Source organism: Choloepus didactylus, chromosome Y (genome assembly GCF_015220235.1).
Source record: "Choloepus didactylus isolate mChoDid1 chromosome Y, mChoDid1.pri, whole genome shotgun sequence".
NCBI lineage: Eukaryota > Metazoa > Chordata > Mammalia > Pilosa > Megalonychidae > Choloepus > Choloepus didactylus.
Window position 1 is genome coordinate 42,224,857 of NC_051335.1, and position 21,290 is coordinate 42,246,146.

The 21,290-nt window shown below is 44.2% G+C and overlaps 3 protein-coding genes and 1 long non-coding RNA gene across 4 annotated transcripts in view; all 4 read right to left on the reverse strand.

The window, feature by feature from the left end:
• Nucleotides 1–730: 730 nt before the first annotated feature.
• On the reverse strand, nt 731–6,117 carry LOC119524110 (collagen alpha-6(IV) chain-like). Its single transcript, XM_037822761.1, has 5 exons — nt 6,099–6,117; nt 5,417–5,548; nt 5,216–5,323; nt 1,227–1,298; nt 731–902 (listed from the first exon to the last, which is right to left on the reverse strand). Exons 1-5 carry the CDS (start codon nt 6,115–6,117, stop codon nt 769–771), a joined length of 465 nt encoding a protein of 154 aa, XP_037678689.1. The 3' UTR covers nt 731–768.
• A 16-nt stretch (nt 6,118–6,133) lies between these two features.
• LOC119524259 lies at nt 6,134–7,282 on the reverse strand. Its single transcript, XR_005214771.1, has 3 exons — nt 7,261–7,282; nt 6,707–6,832; nt 6,134–6,238 (listed from the first exon to the last, which is right to left on the reverse strand). It is a non-coding gene; the product is annotated as an uncharacterized LOC119524259 (long non-coding RNA).
• Nucleotides 7,283–9,845: 2,563 nt separating this feature from the next.
• Nucleotides 9,846–21,064, reverse strand: LOC119524111 (collagen alpha-6(IV) chain-like). The gene is made up of 6 exons (XM_037822762.1): nt 21,044–21,064; nt 20,310–20,493; nt 12,024–12,095; nt 11,643–11,750; nt 10,426–10,647; nt 9,846–10,039 (listed from the first exon to the last, which is right to left on the reverse strand). The coding sequence occupies exons 1-6, from the start codon at nt 21,062–21,064 to the stop codon at nt 9,846–9,848; spliced, it is 801 nt and encodes a 266-aa protein (XP_037678690.1).
• Nucleotides 21,038–21,290, reverse strand: part of LOC119524112 (collagen alpha-6(IV) chain-like) — a 59,414-nt gene continuing 59,161 nt past the window's right edge. The window contains 1 exon segment of the mRNA XM_037822763.1: nt 21,038–21,206. Within this exon segment, the coding sequence (XP_037678691.1) occupies nt 21,162–21,206 (45 nt within the window). The 3' untranslated portion in view covers nt 21,038–21,161.

Genomic DNA, 21,290 nt, shown 5'->3' on the forward strand with positions numbered 1-21,290 from the left:
AAGATAGAGGGACAAGTTAGTTCCTTGTTCAAGGTCATATAGCCAGTGAGAAATAGAGCTGGAATTTGAACCCAACTGGTGGGACTTCAGAGTTCATACTCTGAACCGTGACACTGCACTGAATTCATTTCCTATGTATACTGAGTGGGATATATATGGGTCTTCAGGACATTCCTAAGGAAAAGAAAAGAATCAGAATTCATTCCTATTATTTGATAGGTGGGAAAAGGGAGGCTCATAAGGGACTTCAGGTGATGTGGTGAGTCAGGGGAAGAGATTAGGGTAGACCTTGTTTTCCAGTAAAACCAACAAATACTGAGTGTGTGCCATCTGCTTGTCCTAGGGAGACATTTATCCTCTTAATCATGGATTTCTTCCAGCAGCCACAGTTTTCCCAGGGCCCAGGCCAGTGCCAACTACAACGGATGTGGAAGAAATTTTGGCAAACTTCTTGTTAAGTGGAGAAGCCCTGTCCCTGAGGACCATTAAACCCAGGCTCTGGTCAAGAGTGCAAGAAAGTCCCCAAGGTTAGTATAAAAGAGGGGAGTGAATTTGGAGGGTAGAGGGGACTTGAACTGGTCCCTGATATCCACTCACAGGAAAGCCCTAGGAATTGCCTACCGTCCCTTTCTCAGCAGTCAGTTCCACTGGGTTCTGAAATTCCCAGAGGTGTGAAGACAATGCACATGAATCACATGAACCAGCTGAACCCCAACCCTGGCTCCCCCAGCAAGGCCTCTCTTAGCTTCTACAAGGCCTGACTTGGGCTTACTTATCTCGGCCACCTTTTTGTCCTCTTAGACCTGGTTTCCCTGGGGCTCTGGTGTCTATTCTTGGAGAGCCCTTCTCACCTTTGGGGCCAGGCAGGCCGGCAGGCCCAGACACACCAATTATACTGGGTCCTAGGAGGAGATGCAGACGGAAGGGGACAGAATTCAGTGGGGGTGAGGCCCTCGTGTCTAATTCATTTGCTTGGGGGTCCAAGGGGCCTGCCCAAAAGACACCAGAGGCTGAGTACCGAAGGAACAGGAAGGAGAGCTCATTCAGGTAGGACAGACCCCATTCTCCTTCCTCTTCACATCAAGGGATCCCAAATTGAGGGTTGTTGAGGAGATCAACGGACTCAAAGATAAGGGACACACAGCAGTTGAGAACTCATGGCAAGCCCTTGCCAGGCTTCTAGAAGAGCTGTTGTTCTCTTCCTCATCTTTGGGGGTCTTCTTTACCTGGAGTGCCATGGGCACCCTTAGTGCCTGGAAGCCCATTCAATCCCTGTAAACCAGGAAGTCCAGGGAAGCCTGAGGGGAGAGAATGTCAGAATTGGCTTTAGCAACTCTGAGTTACCATGAAGCAACTTGCTCCAAGGACATTGCAAAATCCTCATTTTAAAGGTCATGTAGTCTTTCTTGAGGCATTACTTAATGTTCTAAGGTATAACAGACCATCCCTAACCTTCTTCCACTCTAGGTTCTCATAACTTTTATTATAGACCAATATAGCTTCAAGAGTAGAGCAATGATGGCTTCCTCCGGACTCGGGCAAGATGGCGGCATAGAGAGGAGTGGAAGCTAAGTAGTCCCCCTGGAACAACTACAAAAAACCAGAAACAACTAGTAAATAATCCAGAATAACTGTGGGGGGGACAAACGAGACCATCCACTCATCATACACCAACCTGAATTGGGAGGAATGCCCGAGAACACAGCATAAAATCTGTAAGTAAAACCTGCGGAACCAGGTCAGGAGACTCCCTCCCCCATAGCCTGAGCTGCAGAGCCGCGTGGTGCCACAGAGAAGCTCTCTCCCAGCAAGCGAATACAGCTCAGCTGAGCTCCTACTGGAGTTTTAAGTAGCAAGTGTGAACTGCTCACTACAGGTATGTATCCCCAAAAAACAGAGGCTTTGGGTGATGACTGACCTTGGAAAGCCAGAGGGTCACCTTGGACTGGGTCTGAAGGGGACTATCTGTTTCTTTTTCAGCTCAGTGGAGAAAGCCCCAGTCATATTCAGTTTCCAGGGCTGTGACTTGGGGAAGGGTGGAGACAGCACAAGCACAGAGCGAGACCATTGAAATGCTAATGACCTCCACCTGGGGGCTCTGTCTTCTCTAGGAGGAAAGGGATGGGGCCCTTTCCATTCAGAACCAGACCCCAGAGCCTGGGGGAGCACGGCCACACCTCCTCACACCAGTCAAGACTTATAGGCTAACAGGCATCACCTGCTGGGCAGAAAATCACAGTGACCTGAGGCATCAAAGGGTGGAGCAATTTTCTAAGACACACCCACAGGGAAACCAGATACTGAATATTTCTTCCCTCTGGGACCTGAGCCTGTTCTGGTCTGGGAAAACCTGATTTGGATAACCAAGGAAACCATGCCTAGACAACAGAAAATTACAACCTACGCTAAGAACAACAGAGTTATGGCCCAGTCAAAGGAACAAACGTACACTTCAACAGAGATACAGGAATTTAAACAACTAATGCTAAATCAATTCAAAAAGTTTAGAGAAGATATTGCAAAAGAGATAGAGGCTGTAAAGGAAGCACTGGACATGTATATGGCAGAAATCAAAAGTTCAAAAAACCTACTAGTAGAATCTATGGAAATGAAAGGCACAACACAAGAGATGAAAGACACAATGGAAACATACAACAGCAGATCTCAAGAGGCAGAAGAAAACACTCAGGAACTGGAGAACAAAATACCTGAAAGCCTACACGCAAAGGAGCAGATGGAGAAAAGAATGAAAAAATATGAGCAACGTCTCTGGGAAATCAAGGATGAAACAAAGTACAATAATGTACATATCATTGGTGTCCCAGAAGGAGAAGAGAAGGGAAAGGGGGCAGAAGCAATAACAGAGGAAATAATCAACGAAAATTTCCCATCTCTTATGAAAGACATAAAATTACATATCCAAGAAGCGCAGTGTACTCCAAACAGAAGAGATCTGAATAGGCCTACGCCAAGACACTTAATAATCAGATTATCAAATGTCAAAGACAAAGAGAGAATCCTGAAAGCAGCAAGAGAAAAGCGATCCATCACATACAAAGGAAGCTTAATAAGACTTTGTGCGGATCTCTCAGCAGAAACCATGGAGGCAAGAAGGAAGTGGTGTGATATATTTAAGATACTGAAAGAGAAAAACCACCAACCAAGAATCCTGTATCCAGCAAAGCTGTCCTTCAAATATGAGGGAGAGCTCAAAATATTTTCTGACAAACAGACAATGAGAGACTTTGTGAACAAGACATCTGCCCTACAGGAAATACTAAAGGGAGCACTACAGGGTGATAGAAGACAGGAGTGTGTGGTTTGGAACACAATTTTGGGAGATGGTAGCACAACAATGTAAGTACACTGAACAAAGGTAACTATGAATACGGTTGAGAGAGAAAGATGGGGAGCATGTGAGACACCACAGGAAAGGAGGAAAGATAACGACTGGGACTGTGTAACTTGGTGAAACCTAGAGTATTCAACAATTGTGATAAAATGTACAGATATGTTCTTTTACGAGGGAGAACAAGCAAATGTCAACCTTGCAAGGTGTTAAAAATGGGGAGGCATTGGGGGAGGGATGCAATCAGCATAAACTAGAGACTGTAACTAATAGAATCATTGTATTATGCTTCCTTTAATGTAACAAAGGTGATATACCAAGGTGAATGCAGATAAGAGGGGGAATAGGGGAGGCATGTTAGACACTTGACATTGGTGGTATTGTCTGATTCTTTATTCTACTTTGATTTAAGTTTATTTTTCCTTTTGCTGCTTCCTAGCTGTCATTGTTTTTTCCTCTTTCTTTTGCCTCTTTACCTTCTTTGACTCTCCCTCCTGCCTTGTGGAAGAAATGTAGATGCCCTTATATAGATAGTGGTGAAGGTGGTGAACACAGAATTGTATGACCTTGCAGAGAACCATCAGTTATTTACTTGGGATGGAATGTATGGTGAGTGAACAGAACCATATTAAAAAAAAATGGGTTGATGACAAAACCTCGAGGGCAATATACTGAGTGAAATAAGCTAGACACATAAGGACAATTATTGCAGGGTCTCACTCATAGGAACTAATTATAATGTGTAAACTCATAGACATGAAATATGTGGTATCAAGATATAGGATGAATCTTAAGAATGGGGAGTGGTTGCTTAATATGAGGAGAATGTTGAATTAGGATGAACTTAAATGTTTGGAAATGAACAGGGGTGTTGGTAGCAAGATGTGAGAATAACTAACAGTGCCGAATGGTGTGTGAATGAGGTGGAAAGGGGAAGCTCAGAGTCATATATGTCACCAGAAGGAAAGTTGGAGGTCAAAAGATGGGAATGTATAAAACTGAATCCTATGGTGGGCAATGTCCATGATCAACTGTACAAATACTAGAAATCCCTTCCATGAACCAGAACAAATGTATGACAATACAATTAGAAGTTAATAATAGAGGGGCATATAGGGAAGAACTATATACCTATTACAAACTATATACTACAGTTGGTAGTATTTCAACATTTTTTCATAAACAGTAACAAACGTACTATATCAATACTAGGAGTCAACAATTGAGAGGGGTTGGTTAGGGATAGGGGAGGTTTAGAGTTTCCTTTTTTTCTTTTTTCATCTTTCACTTTATTTCTTGTCTGGAGTAATGAAAAGTTTTTAAAAATTGAACAAAAATTAAGTGTGATGGATGCACAGCTGTATGAGGGTACCCAGGGGCAAATGATTATATACTTTGGATCTTTGGATAATTGTATGGTATCTGAACAATCTCAATAAAAATGAAAAAAAAAAAGAAGAAACCAAAACTCAAACCAAAAAAAAAAAAAAAAAGAGTAGCAATAACTAATTAGTTATTTTCAAGAATAAATCAGTGGCAATGCCACGACCTACCAGTTATCAGAGACTGGTTCTAGAGATTCACTGTCGTATTTCTAAGTCAGAGAAAGTCTACACATGCCAGGGCAATGACCTTCCTGTGAACTCTTCTCTCCATGGAGTCTATGTTCTTCTTTTCCCTTTCATACTTGTTCTTCTTCCTTCCTCTATTCACCCTCCCTTCCTTTTCTTCTTTACCCATTATCCCTCATGCAGCCCAGTCAGTGTTCCTGTTAATACCAGCTAGTGTCTCTTAAGATAAAGTAGCTGCTGCCCTTTTTTGAGGGAAGGACACTTTTCCCCCTTGCTGGATTGCAAATACACATAACTTTGTGTCCTAGTAGGCCAGGGGCTCCCTGGGGCCCACTTGCTCCGGGATGACCAGGAGAACCTGGAAGCCCTGGGTCTCCTCTAAGGCCAGAAATCCCAGGGAGACCTAAATGTGAAACCAAGACAGAAGATCAGAATGGGGAATGGCTTGATGCTAATCCTAATGCTTTCTGAATAAAGTTGTCATATGGCATGGTACCTGGGGCGCCAGAAAGGCCAGTATCTCCAGAAATACCAATTTTCCCATCTTCGCCTTTGTTTCCAGGGAAACCCGCATCACCATCTGGGCCATTTTTCCCTTTCACACCTACAACACCAAGAAAAATATTACCTGTTCAGGCCACATTTTGGGCAGTACATTCCCTCCTCGGGAGTGGGTGAACAGGAAAGTGAAACTACTTTGCACTGCTGAGGGAGCTAGATCTAGGGCTATTCAACCCAATGGAGAAAGTCTGAAAAGGATCATGGCAGCTGTATTCACATTTGGTAGGTGCCACCCAATTGAAAAGTAAGTGAACTTGTTCTGTGTGCCCCCAGAATGGGGAGGAGTGGGTGAAAATGTTCAAGAAGCGGACTTTAGACAACAATAAAACTAAGGGGGAGGACACCATTATCCAAAAGGTCTCTGCAGCCTAGGAGTCTTGAAGGAGGAGCAGGCTGGTTTGCTTGGGGGAAACTCTGGGCTGCCTGTGCATGGACACATTTCAGGTGGAATTTTTCGGCATTAGATGGAAATTGTAGAACTTAGAGTTGACCCCCAAACTTCCTTCCAACCCTCAGTGTGGAGGAGTGGGTTGGGGTCAGAAAGGTGGGCAATGGGGGCATTTCCCTTTGCTAGCAATGGAGGTCCTTCCCCGGCAGAGAGACAGACTGAGGCACACTTACACTTTCTCCTGGCATCCCTGGGAAGCCTGTTATCCAGGGGGACCTGGCCTTCCAAGAAGTCCTTTGATGGTGCTGGGGAATCCTGGAGCCCCAGGGAGGCCTGCTGGCCCAGGGCGGCCAGTCTCTCCTTTGTCACCTGGGAAAGAAGCAAAAGGGCTTAGAAAACATCTGCAGGCAAGAGAAAAGTTGCTTGCCAGGATGCAGGTCCTCTGGCTCACAGGCCAAGTATGGGCTTGGGGCAGTTTGCTGGGTGTTGGAGAGTGTGGGGTGGAGGGGAGAGAGGAGATGCCTTCAGCCTTATGGTGCACTGCTCAGAGCCAGCCCAGCTCCAACCTTGGGAAAGCAGCCTAACACTCATGTCCCACAATGGACCAGGCCCCTCCAGGGAAGCCACAGTCTGTAGTTCCAGAACTCAGCTCCACAGTGGCAGGCAAATAGTAAGCTCAAAGTCCAGGCACCCCAAGGCCCCAGGGAAGGCAGCCTCCATGGACTCCCTGTTGCCACCCACACTGCTGCTCTGGGGCGGCCTTTTTTCAGGAAGGAAGCTGAGTTTTGTCATACAACCTTTCTTGGCAATTCTCCTGCCCATTCCCTGCCCCAGCACCTCTGGGCCCAGGAAATCTATCTGATCCTGTGGAGCCCCGAGAGCCTTTGTCTCCTTTGAACCAAAGGTTCAGCATTGGAGGTTCTGGGCTGGGTATTCCAACTGGCCCTGGATCACCTCTGTCTCCTGTAAAGAGGGAAAGCAAGAGATCAGCATGTGAGAGCACTTAGACCCAGGCTCAGGTATGGGGTGACCTTCCATACCAGTTCTTCTCCTCACTCTTTTTCTGAGTCTTCAATTTTCTTCCCTTCCCCCAATCCCTCAACTTGGCAGTTCTGTTTATGCCTTCTCCTTCTACAAGCAACTTTCAACCCTTTAGACCCTACTCAAAACCCTCCTCCCATGATCATCTGGGAATGTATAGACAAGGCTTCTAACATGCAGTGTTAACTCAGAAATGACTGGACCTTTTGATTTAAAAGCACCTAATTCAAAAGCCAAAAATCTTACTATCTAACAGAGGGTTGGTATAAGACACAGGAATGACAGTCAACAAACAAAATGTACCTTTGGAAGCATGAGTGGCAGTTCCAGAATTCAATTCCCCAGCTTACCTTTTTCACCAGGGCTACCAAAATATGCAGATGTTCAAACTCTTCCTGCTGAACCAGGAACTCCCTTCAATCCATTTGCACCAGGAATACCAGGGAGACCTGGCATCCCTGGAAAACCTATCAGTCCAGTAGACCCCTTCTCGCCTGTTGAGAAACAAGAACTTCTATCATTATCCCATTTTATGCACAAAGAAATGGAGGCTCAGTGGAGTTAATTAACTTGCCCAAGGTCACACAGCTAGGAAGTTGAAGAGAAGGGATTTGAACCCAGGTTTCTCTAACTCCAAAGCCCATGCTCTTAGTCATTACACATTATGTCACTTCCCTAGACAGAGACGTGGCAACGCAAAAGAAAGAAGAGATAGGCACCTCTCTTGTGATTTGCCAAGTTAAAGCATGGGTGTGGTACAAAAATAAAAGACCAGGGCCAGGAGGCAGGGAGCTGAGCACTAGTCTTGGCTCTCCTGCTAACCAGTTGTGTGACCTTGGAGCAGTCACTTCTCTCTGCATAAGATGGAGATGCCACCTTCCCAACATCTGATAGACAGCAGGGTGATCACAGGAAGTGAGAGCTAACAGACTCCATGGCAAGGGTTGTGCAAATGAGTAAATCCACTGTGGCTGTTACTATCCTAGGCTTTACTGACCATGACATTCAGCCCAGTATTCTACCCAGCAAGCAGTGAGGATGACTCACCTTGGGTGAGGATGCTCCTTTAGTGATAGCTTTGTCCAACTTACCTTGCCACAAAAAGCCCTACCCACCTCCCTCCCTATTTCCTGTTCCTTGGCAGAGAGGAGGGGGCAAGCTGGGCAGCTTGGATGCTCCTTATTGTCACCCACTGGTGCCTTCCTGATCACTTCACTTACCCTTTGGACCTGGGAGGCCTGGCAACCCAGTGCCCCCTGGTAAGCCTGGGTTCCCCAGGGGGCCCATTAGCCCTGGAGATCCATGAAGGCCTTTCAGCCCAGGCGGACCTCTCTTTCCAGTTGATCCTGGGTGACCTGTCTCACCTCTTGGACCTTTCTTTCCAGGGTTTCCTGATTCAGTACAGGAGACAACCGAAGACAGCTGTCATGTGAGGCTCTGGTCAAATCTGGGCCACTGCCCATTCCCATGGCTTCTGGTTGGTTGGCTTGCTAGGCTTTGTAAACGGCCCTCTAATAATGGAATGTGCAGGCTGCTAACAGGCAGAGTTCCTGGTGGGTTGAAGCATTAGCACCTACCACCCAGAGTGCCACGCCAGAGGCTACTGCCTCCAATGTGGCACAGGAGCTGGCAGGTATAGCAAACCCCTTCTGATTACACCTTCTCCCTTCAGGAATGTGGTTCACACTTTAGCCTCTGAATGGAGCCCTGGGAAGCCAGGGTGGCAACCGGATTCCAGTTTCCTGATACTTCCAGTCTGAATCACTCCACAATGGTTGTTTCCTGAGCCATCCATGTAGTAGAGGTTAAAGCTGAGCTGTTGTTTCAGCCTCCCAGGGAGCCAGGGATACAGGGCTGCCCTTTTAATCCCTCATGCAAGCAGTTAAATCAGCCAGTTCTTTGGCATTAAAATTGAAAGACCCCGTAGTGCCAAACACTGTAGAAATCTCCAATGCCCATTTGGTTTCCTAGGTATTCATTTGGAGAAGTCTTCCTCACCACGCTTGAAGTTAGTCAATGGGATTAAGCTCCTGAGCTGCTGCCAAAGTGGAATGTTCAGGTACAAAGCAAAGAAATTAAAAAAACAAAGGATTAAATCAATGACAACAGAGGTATTTGGGCCCCCAAGGACCTAAGTGAATGACCGACTTGGCCTTCTATGGATTGAAAAGCATCAAGTAGCTGCAAGCCCAGGGATTCAAATGGGAGGCTGAGAAGGGGACCCCTGCTACAAGGGAAGGAAATTCAATGGAGCCAACCCCACGACATGAGTTCAGGGATGCCTAGCTTTGGAGGCAAGGCAAAGTTATAGTATATAGTCAGATAATTCTCCATGCAGCAAAGCTGGGAGTGTTAGCCTGTGAGCTGGTGTGCTGTATTTTCTCACTGGATGGCCTAGGTGAAGACCCCAGAATCACAGAAGGATCAAGTGGAGAAAAAGTACATTAGCATCTCAGCAAATAACTCCATTTCAGCCACTTGGCCAGAAAGGGGGGGGCGGGGTGGGATTATGTTGTCACTGAGGCTGAGTGAGGAGGGTGGCCATGGGTCCTCAGAGGCATGCTCATCCGAGAGACAGGCCACCAAGGCACCCACACTCTGCTCAAGTTCCTCCCCCAACCCAAAGTGGGCTCCCTTCTGCCCCACTGAAAGCAATGGAGACTGGGCTAGACTCATCTCAATAAGGGCAGCTTCTCTTAACTGGGGAAGGCAGGAAGGAGGCTGAAGCATGAAAAGGAGAAGTGAAGCTAGGGAAGAGAGGGCAGAGTTATTTGCTGTAATATTCTGTAAACAAAACTGCAGAAGTCTGTTCTGCTTGGCGTGGCAAGGGTGACTTGAGAGGTTAGGGAAGCCAGCTCTCATTCCAATTCTGATAATGTCACACTGATGCTACTGCCGCTCAGGGTGTCTGGGCCCAGAGCCTAGATTTTGTCTGTCAAGCTGGGGCTCCTCCTCCAAAGGACATACCTGGAGCACCTGGAAAGTCTGCTGCTCCTGGGAGACCGCGTTTGCCCGTGATGCCGAACATACCACCAGGGCCTGGGGGGCTTGGCTGTCCCATGTGTCCCGGTGTTCCAGGGCTGCCCTGCTCACCCTTGGGACCCAGCAAACTGGATATCCCAAGCAAACCTAGTGAAAGGAAGGGGCAGATGAACATAGCCTGGATCGAGAGCAAGGGCTGGGTCACCAAACCAACTTTCAACACAAGAGCTTGGCTCAGAACTCATCCCAGGTGCCACTATCTTCTCAGCTCTAGCCTTGTTGGCACTCCCAGCAGTGAACCAGTGGCTTTGCAAGAAATTTGACTATCGGTTATGGTCACTTCTGGAATTATTAAGACAGGAAAAATGGACTCAGAGCATTTAAGGAAAATTTCCAAAAAGGGAGGGACAGTACAAAACAGCATTTAATTTTAACCTCCCCTTCAGCAATCCAGAAGTCCCACTTCATGCAAGTATATCAGTTATACTGACAGGCTTTCTGTAGATTGTTAAATAAGGGGACAAAAGAGTCACCCTTGGGTCCTGGAAAGCCAGAGTCTCCAGGAAATCCTCTGTCTCCTGGCAATCCCTGGAGGCCTTGCTTCCCCAGAGCACCATTTTCAGCACCAAAGATGTCACCACAAGCTCCCTTGGGACCTGGTAAACCTGGACTGCCAACCTTCCCAGGCAAGCCATCTTTTCCAGGGAGCCCAGGAAACCCAGGCAAGCCCTTCTCCTCACGAGGTCCAGGAAATCCTAAACATAAAGAGGCAAAAATAAAAGGCCATGGATGTTTAGAAGCGATTTGTCTGAGTAGAGAACTCGAAGATTTTTCTAAAACAAAAGCTAACATTGTAATAATGTGTGTCACTTCTCTTGGAGAACAGGAATATCTGGTCCTGAGAGGCCTTGCCCAAAGGCCTCGGGAAGCTTATGTTACAGTGAGGCCCAGACTTCAGGCAGAGCTCAGCAGCCTGCTCCTGGGGCTCCCTTCTGGAGTTGCCTAAACTCTGCTATGATTCCTCCTTTCCTTCCTCTTCTTGGATGGGGAGAGGTAACTGAGGCTCCAATAAAACCCAGAAGTAGGTGACTCAAGAAGAACCTGCTGTAGAGCACTGGTGCTTTTTTTAACTTGAGCTTTTATTGGGATCACCTGAGTTGGTGAGGGGGCCTGCTAATTAAAACACAGATTGCTGGTTCCTACCCCTAGAATTTCTGACCCAGTAGTTCTTGGGGAGGGTCCAAGAATTTGCATTTCTAACAAGTTCCCAGGTGCTGCTGTTGCTGCTGGCCCAGAGGCCACACTTTGAAAACCACTGGTATAGTATAGAATAATAAGGCTCAGGTTAGAACAGCAGGATGTGAGAAAACGGGCAGAAATGGACAACTTCTCTCTCACTTACCTAAATCTGTTTGTCTGATCTTTAAGGATTTGATCCAGGAAACTGTCACAGGACTGGGAGTCAAACAACCTGGCTCCTAGTCCTAGCTCTGCCACTAGTGGCATCAGGGTCTCATTTTCCTCATCTTAAACATAAGGGTTTGTCCCAGCTGATCTCTAATGACACTTATTGCTCTGATACTCTGTCATTCTCTGGCTTTAAGATCTGTTTTGCCTGGGTATGAAATCAAACTATCCCATTTACACCATAAAGCAAACACAGCTTCCTGTAATTGGTGGAGGGCTACCACAACTCAAGCACATGCTTACACTAAAGGAGAAGCAGGCAAGGAGGAGCTCCTTTTCTTACCTGGCAATTCAGGGAACTGAACCAATCCTGCACTTCCCGGCTCTCCTTTAGCTCCACGCAATCCAGTCTGGCCTGGAGTCCCTGGGTAGCCACGTGCCCCTTTAGGGCCTGAAAACCCAAATGTATATAGTGAGGGGAAAGGAAAGCCAGTGTAGCTAGGTAGGATTTACAATGTTCTGTCAAGAGTCCTAGTCTCTTGGAGGGCCCCTTTGCCTTCCCCACACTGCCCTCTCTGGTGGCCATTCTATTTCCTCAATCCCCAAGACAGCCCTCTCAGGAGGAACATGGATTCTGAAATGCTGCTGGGCCACAATCAGCTTCCTTTGTCTTATGGCCCTCACAAGTCTGCTTGCTGGCTTTTTCTCTGACCCCATTCCATACCTGGGAATCCAGGAGCTCCTGGGAAGCCTGATGGACCATTTAACTCAGGAGTAATACACAGCAAGGTGATTCCTGTAAATGGTAACATGTTAACATCCGGTGAAGCCACGAAGGCAGGGCAGATTTCCCCCTTGCATGTTCCTTTACTTCCATACGATTCCACTTAATGGAACAACAAAGGTCTTCTCCCCACCCAGCAGCTGGGAACCCAGGTAGAAGAGTCTTGGCATTAGAAATTCTTGGGAGTTACTCCTAGTACAATTGTTTACAGAGGAGAATGCCTACAGTGTTCAAGTGCCAGGGTGTCACTTCCCAAATCATTGGTGACTGGTGGGCAGTCACTTACACGGTGGATGTTACCTAACAAGGTTTCCTAGAGGTAGCAGCAGCAAATGGCAATTTTGTCTGCTCACCCTGCCCTCAGACAGAGTCTCTCCCTACGATACGTGCTTGGGGTTTGTCCTAAGGATCCATTATACCTGTATGACTAAATTGGAGGGTTTAAAGCCAAGACCCCTTAGGTTCATGGAACTACTCTGTTCTTAGAGTGATGCTTTTCCGAAAACACTGGGCACTTTTGACACACTGCATCTGCAGTCTACTGAAAGCTATTGATTGTCCTTGGTCAGATGTCTCTGTATGTTTGTACCAGACAAACACTGAAGGCCACTCTCTTAGCCATGATAGACAAATAGTAACCTTCCCTCAGCTCCTCATGTGAAATTGTCAATTCTGTTACTCAGGGAGAAGGAGTAGTTAATTTTAAGGGTCAGGATGTCAAATCTGACATGCACAGAATATAACTGGTTCCAGATGGTGGGGCGAGATGTTTCAGGGCCCCATTCCCCGAAAGAAGCTTGGAACAGCCAGCAAGAACTAGCAGGAACGTCTTTTTCAAAGCTCCAGGAGAAAGTGGACTGCAGTAACAGGGCAAGCGCTGAATCAAGAAAAAGGCAATTTAAAAGTGGTAGGATCTCCTAGCACCCTACCTAGACCCTTGCCTGCCCCCCACCAGCTCAGTGTGGATCTGCCCTGCACTCCCAGTGCAGATCCTTGGTCCTGGTTCTGGAGGGGGCAGAGTAACCGTTTTGTATATACTGAGAGCATGTATGTCTGACCCAATCTGTCTGGTGGTGGCCTGAGGAACTCAATATCCCAGAACTTGCTCTGTGTGTAGAAGGCAGCTGCCGGAACTGTCCTATAGTGCTATGGTAGAGCAGTTTCTTAGGGAAGAGGGGACACTCATAGCCATGTAAATGGGGGAATTCCTAGGGCTATGTGCTCATGTCCAAGATAAGTTGAGTCCCACCAACAGAAAGGATTGGGGAGGGTTCTGCACTTTGGCCTGGAGCTATTCTGCAAACTCATTGTATGGATAAGCCTCAAGAAGAGCACATGCACAGGTCAATCTGCAAAGACTGGGAAAGGCATTTTCTTTCTTTTTTTCCCCTTCTTTTTAGCTCCTGACAATCAAGGAAATCTCTGACATAATACTAACTGGATACAAGCTTAAGGAATAGATGCCTCTGAACAGACACCTCTGAGTTTACATTCCACCAATAACACATTAAAATATCAAAATGTCCAGGTTTCAACAGGTCACAAAACATACTAACAAACAGGAAACGGTGGCCCAGGCAAAGGAGGAGTTTAAAGCATTAGAAACTTCCACAAAGAGGAGGAGACCTGGGGCATACCAGATGAAGACTTTTTTAAAAAGGTCCTAAATATGCTCAAAGAGCTAAAGTAAAACATAGTCAAAGTACTAAGGGAAATCAGAAAAACAATAGATGAACATAAATAGAATTTCAGTAAAGACATAGAAATTATAAAAAGGAAAAGAAAAGCTAATGACCACAGTAACAGAAATTAAAAATTCCCTAGAGAGGTTCAACAAAAGTTTGGAGCTGGGAGAAGAAAGAATCAGAGAACTTAAAGATAAGACCATTGAAATCATTCAGTCTGAAGAGTAGAAGGAAGAATGAAGAAAAGTGAAAAGAGACTGAGGAACTGTGGGATACCATCAAGTATACCAATATACATATTATGGAAGTCCCAGAAGGATAGGAAAGAGACAAAGGGGCAGAGAAAATACTCAAGGAAATAATGGCTGAAAACATCCCAAATTTAACAAAAGATATGAATATACACAAACAAGACACTCAACAATCTCCAAACAGAATAAGCCCAAAGAGACCCTCATAGTGGCATATTATAAGCAAACTGTCAAATGTCAAAGATAAAGAGAGAATTCTGAAAGCTGCAAGAGACAAGCAACATGTCACGTACAAAGCAGTCTCAATAAAATTAGGTGGCAATTCCTCATTGGAAATCATGGAGGCAAGAAGGCCAAGGGATGACACATTTAAAGTGCTGAAAGGAAAAAAAAAACTGCCAACCAAGAATTCTTTATCTGACCAAACTGTGTTTCAAAAATGAGAGAGAGATTAAGACATTCCCTGATAAACAAAAGATGAGGTGGTTTGTCACCATTAGACTGGCCATACGGGAGATGCTAAAGAGAGTTTTGCAGGTTGAAAGGAAAGAGCAAAAGACAATAGATCGAAGCTGCATGAAGAAATAAAGATCTATGGAGAGGGTAACGACATGGGTAAATACAAATGCCAATAATAATTGTATTTTTTGTTTGTAACTACACTTTTTACTTCCTACAGGATCTAAAAGGCAATGCATAAAATTTAATGATAAATCAGTGGTTTTGGACTCAAAATGTATAAACATGTGATTTGTGACAGGAACTACATATAGGTGAGGAGAATGGAGGGGTATAGCAACATAGATTGTAAATATATTGAAGTTGTCAGTATCAAAGCAACAAGGTTGTTTTAGATTTAGGACAAGTTTAAGTCACATGGTAAAAACAAACAAACAAAAAACATTGGAGAATATGCAAGCTCACAGAGGTGGAATAATTAGAGTACAGGTTTCCAGGCATGGGGGCAGGAGAAATGAGGAGTTAATGCATACGGGGTGCAGTGTTGCTGTTTGGGGAGATGGGGAAGTTTTAGCAATGGAAGGTTGAGAGTTCAGCAAAATTGTAAATGTGATTAATCCCACTGAATGGTATCATTGGTTTGGTTAAGATGGGAAAGTTTATGTTGTATATCTGTTCCCTCAATTAAAGGAAAAAGAAACAGCAACTAAAGAGACAATGACAATTAAAAGCAATACATGAGCCTGGATGGAATCTGACAAGGGAGGAGAAAAGGCTCAAAGGGACATTACTGGGACATATGAAAGAATCATAATATAGACTGTAAGCTCTATATCAAAATAAAGTTCTTGGACTTGATAAGTGCACTTAAGGTGGCTACACAGTAAATATCCTTGTGCTTAGGAAATGTACATGGCAATATTAAGTGTTCAAGGAATATGATACACACAATTTACATTCAAGTGTTCAGGAAATGGATGGATAGATAGATGGATGGATACATAGATGGACAGACAGATGAGTAATATGGCAAATGTGGCAAAATGCTCGAATTGGTGATCTGGGTATCTGGGGTGGGGTATACTGGAATTCTCTACATGGGCTTTGTATTATTTTTGTAACTGTCCTGTAAGTTTGAAAGTATTTCAAATTAAAAAGTTAAAAAAAAATAAAAATTTACTGACATGGTCCTTTCCCTAGCAAATTCTTTCTTGCTCATTCATAATGCAAATAAAAAGTCTGTAAGATCACAGTGGGGAGCTTTAATAAAATACTAGTGAACAAATTGTTTATTGGTTCCCTCAAGTGCTATTTATAAACAATTGCTATGCTAATTAAAATTAGTCTTGCCTATTCATTAAAACAATCCCTTCAGGTCTGCTTTAAGCCACAGAGCCAACAGTTCTAGTAAACTGCTACAGTTTTGCCTGTGCTTATATGTATATAACCTATGGTTCTTACTGTTTACTCAACTGGCTGGCATTCATCTTCCAACCGCACTTCCATTTTGCAGTATGAAGGCTTAATGGTATGTTTAGCCCTCTTGTTCCAATCCTAAACCAAGATTGGGAATTGAATAGTATAATATATTGGTTAACATGATGGGCTCCGATGCCAGACAGACCTGAGTTTGTATGCTAGTTCTGCTACTGACTAGCTGGGTGGGCAAGACACCCTCTCTGAGACTCATGTGTAAAATGGGAACTACCTATCTCATGTGGTATCTGTGAGGATTACATGAAATAGTGCTAATAGCACTTAGCCTATTGTCTGGCACTCTAGTAAGCACTCAATGAATAGGCATTGTTATCATCTTCCTTGAGGAGGAGTATTCAAAAGAGCTTGAGCAAGTCAATCTCCTGGTTTCTCTGTCAGTCAAATTAAGGACAGTACTTTGTAGTCTGGGCAGCAACTTTCTGCCTTCTAGACCTCAAGTTTCTACAGTCATATTTCCACAGGCAGAGAGACTGCCACAGGCCTGGATCTTCCTCCATAGATGGTCACACACCCCTACCTCCATCCTCCCAGACTTTGAGACAACAAACCTATTCCTGAGAGTTTTTCCCTTCTATGTACAAGCTCTAAGTGCAAGCACCTCATGGTGAGATGCTTCACCAGGGGAAAGTTTCTAACCCCATACGCAGTTCTGGCCTGAGTCCTCTGGACTGGGCTGAAGAACTGCCTCCATTGATAGTGACATGGAGAGGGACCCTGCAGAAAGACTCTCCTGCTCCCCAATATCTCAACATCCAATGTGCCAAACTTCACCATTGCAGTTCGATTGCTTTATGTTAAAAAAAAAAAAAAGAAAGCTGGGCAAAATGCAAATATCTCTGGGCTAGGTCCAAACATAAAGCCATCCTTCCTCAATTTATCAGAAATAGATTTCTTTTCCTTTGTGACAGCCTGATAAAATAAAGCCTTCAGAGGATGGGCCAATGACAGGCATTTGGAAAGGTTCCAGGACAGGAAAGATGATGATAAAAGGGAAGATGAATAGAAACCAGAGGCATTTGAGGACTTACTTCCCTTCATAACTTTGTAACAGGCCAGTCCTGTACACCACATCAGATTTGTGTAATACAAGCAAAGGGTCAAAATGGAGAGAAGGTAAGGACTTCAAGTCACACTGGTATGAGCTCTTCTGCTTTGTTGAGCCTTCTCCTCAACAAAGTAGTAATCAGCTCTACCCACGTTCTGTTGTGGAAATGAAATAAATGACCTAATTATTTACAATTCTCCCTTTTAATGCAAAAAATCATCTTCAGAATGAAAAGAAACTTTAGTTATCAAGCTTCTAAGGTCTCAGTTTGCTCTGGATCCAATGAATAAAGATCAGATATGCCTGGATCCTGCCAGGTACCTCTCAAAGTCAAGTTATGGCTCCAGTGAAGTTCAGAAAATGAATTTGCTTAAGGTAGAGATGAGGCAAGCCATCGACATGCATTGTGAGGGAAATCAGCCACTCTAGGAGGCTGCATGCCTACTTACTCCTGCACTACCCCCATGAGGTATGTGTTAAGGAGCCTCCAAAGCAATGTCAGTGTCAGCCTTTGCACCCCAGCCTCAGGATTGCCCCTACCCAACCAGGGGCTCCTGTGTGGTGCTCAGGCCAGTTTGAGTGTCTGAGACAAAGGTGAACCAAAAGGAAGGGGTGTTTTGCCAACACTATTGTCTGAGATCCTCTAGGCCTAGCTGGCTCTGAACTCCTTCTGTGACTGAGACTCCTTTACCAGCCTTCTCCCTGCAGTGGCAGTCACCTAGACCAAGCAAGTAAAGACGAAAATTAAATCAAGACAGAAGTTCCTTGAGGCCCAAGAGAAGTCCAGACAAGTCCACCAATCAAATTCTCTGTCTGGATCAAGGGGAGAGGGCTGGCACCCATACCGGACCAAGCACACAGTAGCTGTTTCAGTAATAAACAGGGTGACTGATTACTACCAGCATCTGGAGCAGAGCCTCTTTGGAAATAGCAGTTGGCTGCTTGCCCAGGGTTTGTAATAATTCACACCACTAGGTTGAAAGGCCTTTAATGACTGCATTCTTTTTCCTGGCAATGCACCTGTCCGAGCCTGGGTCGCCACTAGTTAGAGAGAGTACATTTAGGGGAACAGTGTCTTAAATCTTTCAGAGATTATCTGTTTTTAAAATTGCATGGAAAGGAAGCTAGGTTTGGTTGCAGTCAAGAGAAAGAGGAAACTAATGCTCTTAATTAAAATAATTTTTTGAAAGTTTTGGTACTGCAATAAGAACATTTCTGGCATAAGGCATCTCCCAGAGGATAGCTTACTATGTCACTATATTCCTAGAATTTTTTGTGCCCAGGAACTAGTGAAGTTTGGGATAAAATGGTCTGACAGGCTTCCATCTGTTGACTTAGCCTGTTTTCAAGCAGTCAAAATGTTGATTATATCCATATCCAGAAGATGTGGGGTGTGTTAAGTTTATCAGTGCCATGTTATTATAACTCAGTCAAACACCTGGTTGCCTGCATAATGGGTTGATGTAAAGTGAAGACCCAATTGGCAGAGGGGCAGTGGAATTGACCATAGGTGATGTCTCTGGGAACCGACAGAACTGGAACCACAGCTATAGCTTACAAGGACTTCCGAAGGGCTGAATGACTTTGATAGAATTCTCAAAGCTTTCACAGGAATTTATGAAATGAATTGTTTTAGGAATCTGAAATCATTTGTTTTTCACCTGTATCATCATACTTATTATACCAATTCATTAATAAGTAGATTTTAAAACAAATAAAATTTTATACGACCTAATATCCTAGGTCTTGTTTTTGTATCTTCTTCTTTTAAAAAAAATTAATTATTTTTTTTTTTTGGACATGATGGAAAGAGGAAAAATGGGTCTGAGAAATAGTTCCTTGGTTATCAGGAAGGTCCTTTCTTTTGCAAGTATATATTAGTCTGCTATGGAATACTGCACTATGCTAGGCATGTTGAGAAACACTGAGAAATATTACTCACTTTTCTTGCTATCAAGAGGCTTATTATGTAGTTGGAAAAATTCAAAGAATTAATGGAAGGAAATCTATAATTAGGTAGCAATGACATACTGTGGAGGTCAAGGGAAGGCTTAATGGAAGAAGTGGAACTTATGTTGAACCCTGAAAGATGGATAGGATGTAACTACACAGAGAAAAGAGGAAGAGAATTCCAGAAAAAGGCAACATAGGCAAAATCTTGGAGTTGGAAATGAATGTATTGTGCTTGAGGACAATGAAGAAGACTGGTATAGTAGGTCTTTTTTTTAAAAAAAAAAATTTCATTGTGTATGATACGATTGAAAAGGTTGGTTGTGTTTGGCAACTTTTGAGTTCCATTCCAGGCTTAGAAGTTTGGACATTATCCTCCATTCATTGGAGACCATTGGTGGCTTTTGGATTAGGGGAGTAACATGATGAAATTGGCGCAGAGATTAAATTGCAGCAGTGTGCATAGTAAATTTGAGTGGGGGAAAGTCTGGAGGTAGGAAATGAGAAACTATTCAGGAAGCTGTCATTAGCTTACCATCCATTTATTTCAACAAGCATATAGGAATTTGATAAGCTAAGCATGAGATAACAAAAGCTTAGTAGCCAAAAAGGAAGGGAACAATATAAGAGGCACTGCAAAAGAAAAATAAGAGATAAATCTCAGGTTTTTAAAGTTCAGATGACTAGAAGTGTGGCACCACTAACAGAAACATAAGTATTGGGATGAAAAGCTGTTCAGGCTGTATGGAAGAAGACGGGTTACTAGCATAGCACCCTTACAATCTACAAGGCATGACCACTATTCATTATAAATCCTGAAATTCAAGAAGAATAAAACGTTATATAAAGGGGAATCTTAAGGTATCAAATGGGGATTAGATTAGAAACAACTAGGTCTCTTCCCATTCTGAGATTCCATGAATTGAGAAAAGATTCTTCCCTGCTGGAATAATATTACCATTCAATTTAGAGGACACCTCGTTCAATCTCCCACTCATTGTTTTTTTACGGCATTTTTAGTAAATGGTCATCCAGCGTCCGCTTGAACTCTTCCAGTGATTCTGAACTCGTTTCCATCCAAGGCACCCTGTTACATTTTCAGACAGGTCTGTTAGGAAGTTCTTCACTAAGAAGAACTGAAATCTATACTGTTCTGCCCTCTAAGCTTACCCTAACACAATTATGAGCCTTTTCCCCTATGAAAACCCTTAAGAAGATTGAAAGTAGTAATTATAGCCAGCCAAGTCTCTTCTTGTGACATCTTTCACATATTTGGATCATCTACACTCTACAAGGGGTCAGTTTTCCATACCCAAAGCCATCAGATTCCCTGACTCACCTGGAGGCCCAGGGAGACCTTGTTGCCCTGGTAATCCATCTATTCCTTTCTCTCCAGGAAGCCCATGAGATCCAGGAGGTCCTGGCAGTCCAATTCCTGGGGGGCCAGTTGGACCATGATGGCCTTTTTCACCAGGAAGTCCTGGGAACCCCTTTTTTCCTGGAAAGCCGTGTACACCATCACCCTAGACAATGAACAAAAAAGAATTTGAACCAAGGAAAAGAGGTAACCAATGTGACTAACACTTTAATTTTCGCTAAAATTCTTCTCTATATAATACTCTATTCTATCAATCAACCTTTTCTGACTTTAATTAGTGGGAATGAACCATGTCAGCCCTGGGTGATTTAATAATGGAGAAGGTTGGAGGGCAGGAAACAGGAGGAGGATATTAGTAATCCTAGAGTTTTCAGAAAGCAGCTGAATTACTTGAAAGGAAAAACCACCAGGAAGCTGAAGCATTTTAAGTAATATAGTCAATTGTTATTAGAATTTATCAAATGAGGCCATGACCCATTCTTATAAAAAAGATTCCCATTTTACTGGAAGAACAAGCACAGAGAAAAAAGTGTCCTGGGTGTCTTAATGAGTCAGTTAGCACAGGCAGGAAAAGATGTTTCAGAATTCTATTCTATCCTGCCTCATGGTCCAGGATCCATGGCCCCTAAATTAGATGTGAAGATAATCGAGATAATAACACAGGAACGAGAAACTTACCAGAGGCTCTGGCAGACCTGGTAAACCTGGTATTCCATCTTTGCCTGGGGCTCCTATCTCACCAAGGGGCCCCTGAGGGCCAGGATCACCCGGCTCCCCTGGCACCCCTGATCCTGTACCGAGAGTTGGTTCTCCCTAATCTCCTTTGGGGCCCACAGAACCTGGAGGCCCAAATAAACCCTGACAGGAGGAAAAAAAAAAAAAAGGAATAATCAGGAGATGCAGACTTCATGGAATTCTGGCACCTAGTGTAAGATCTGACCT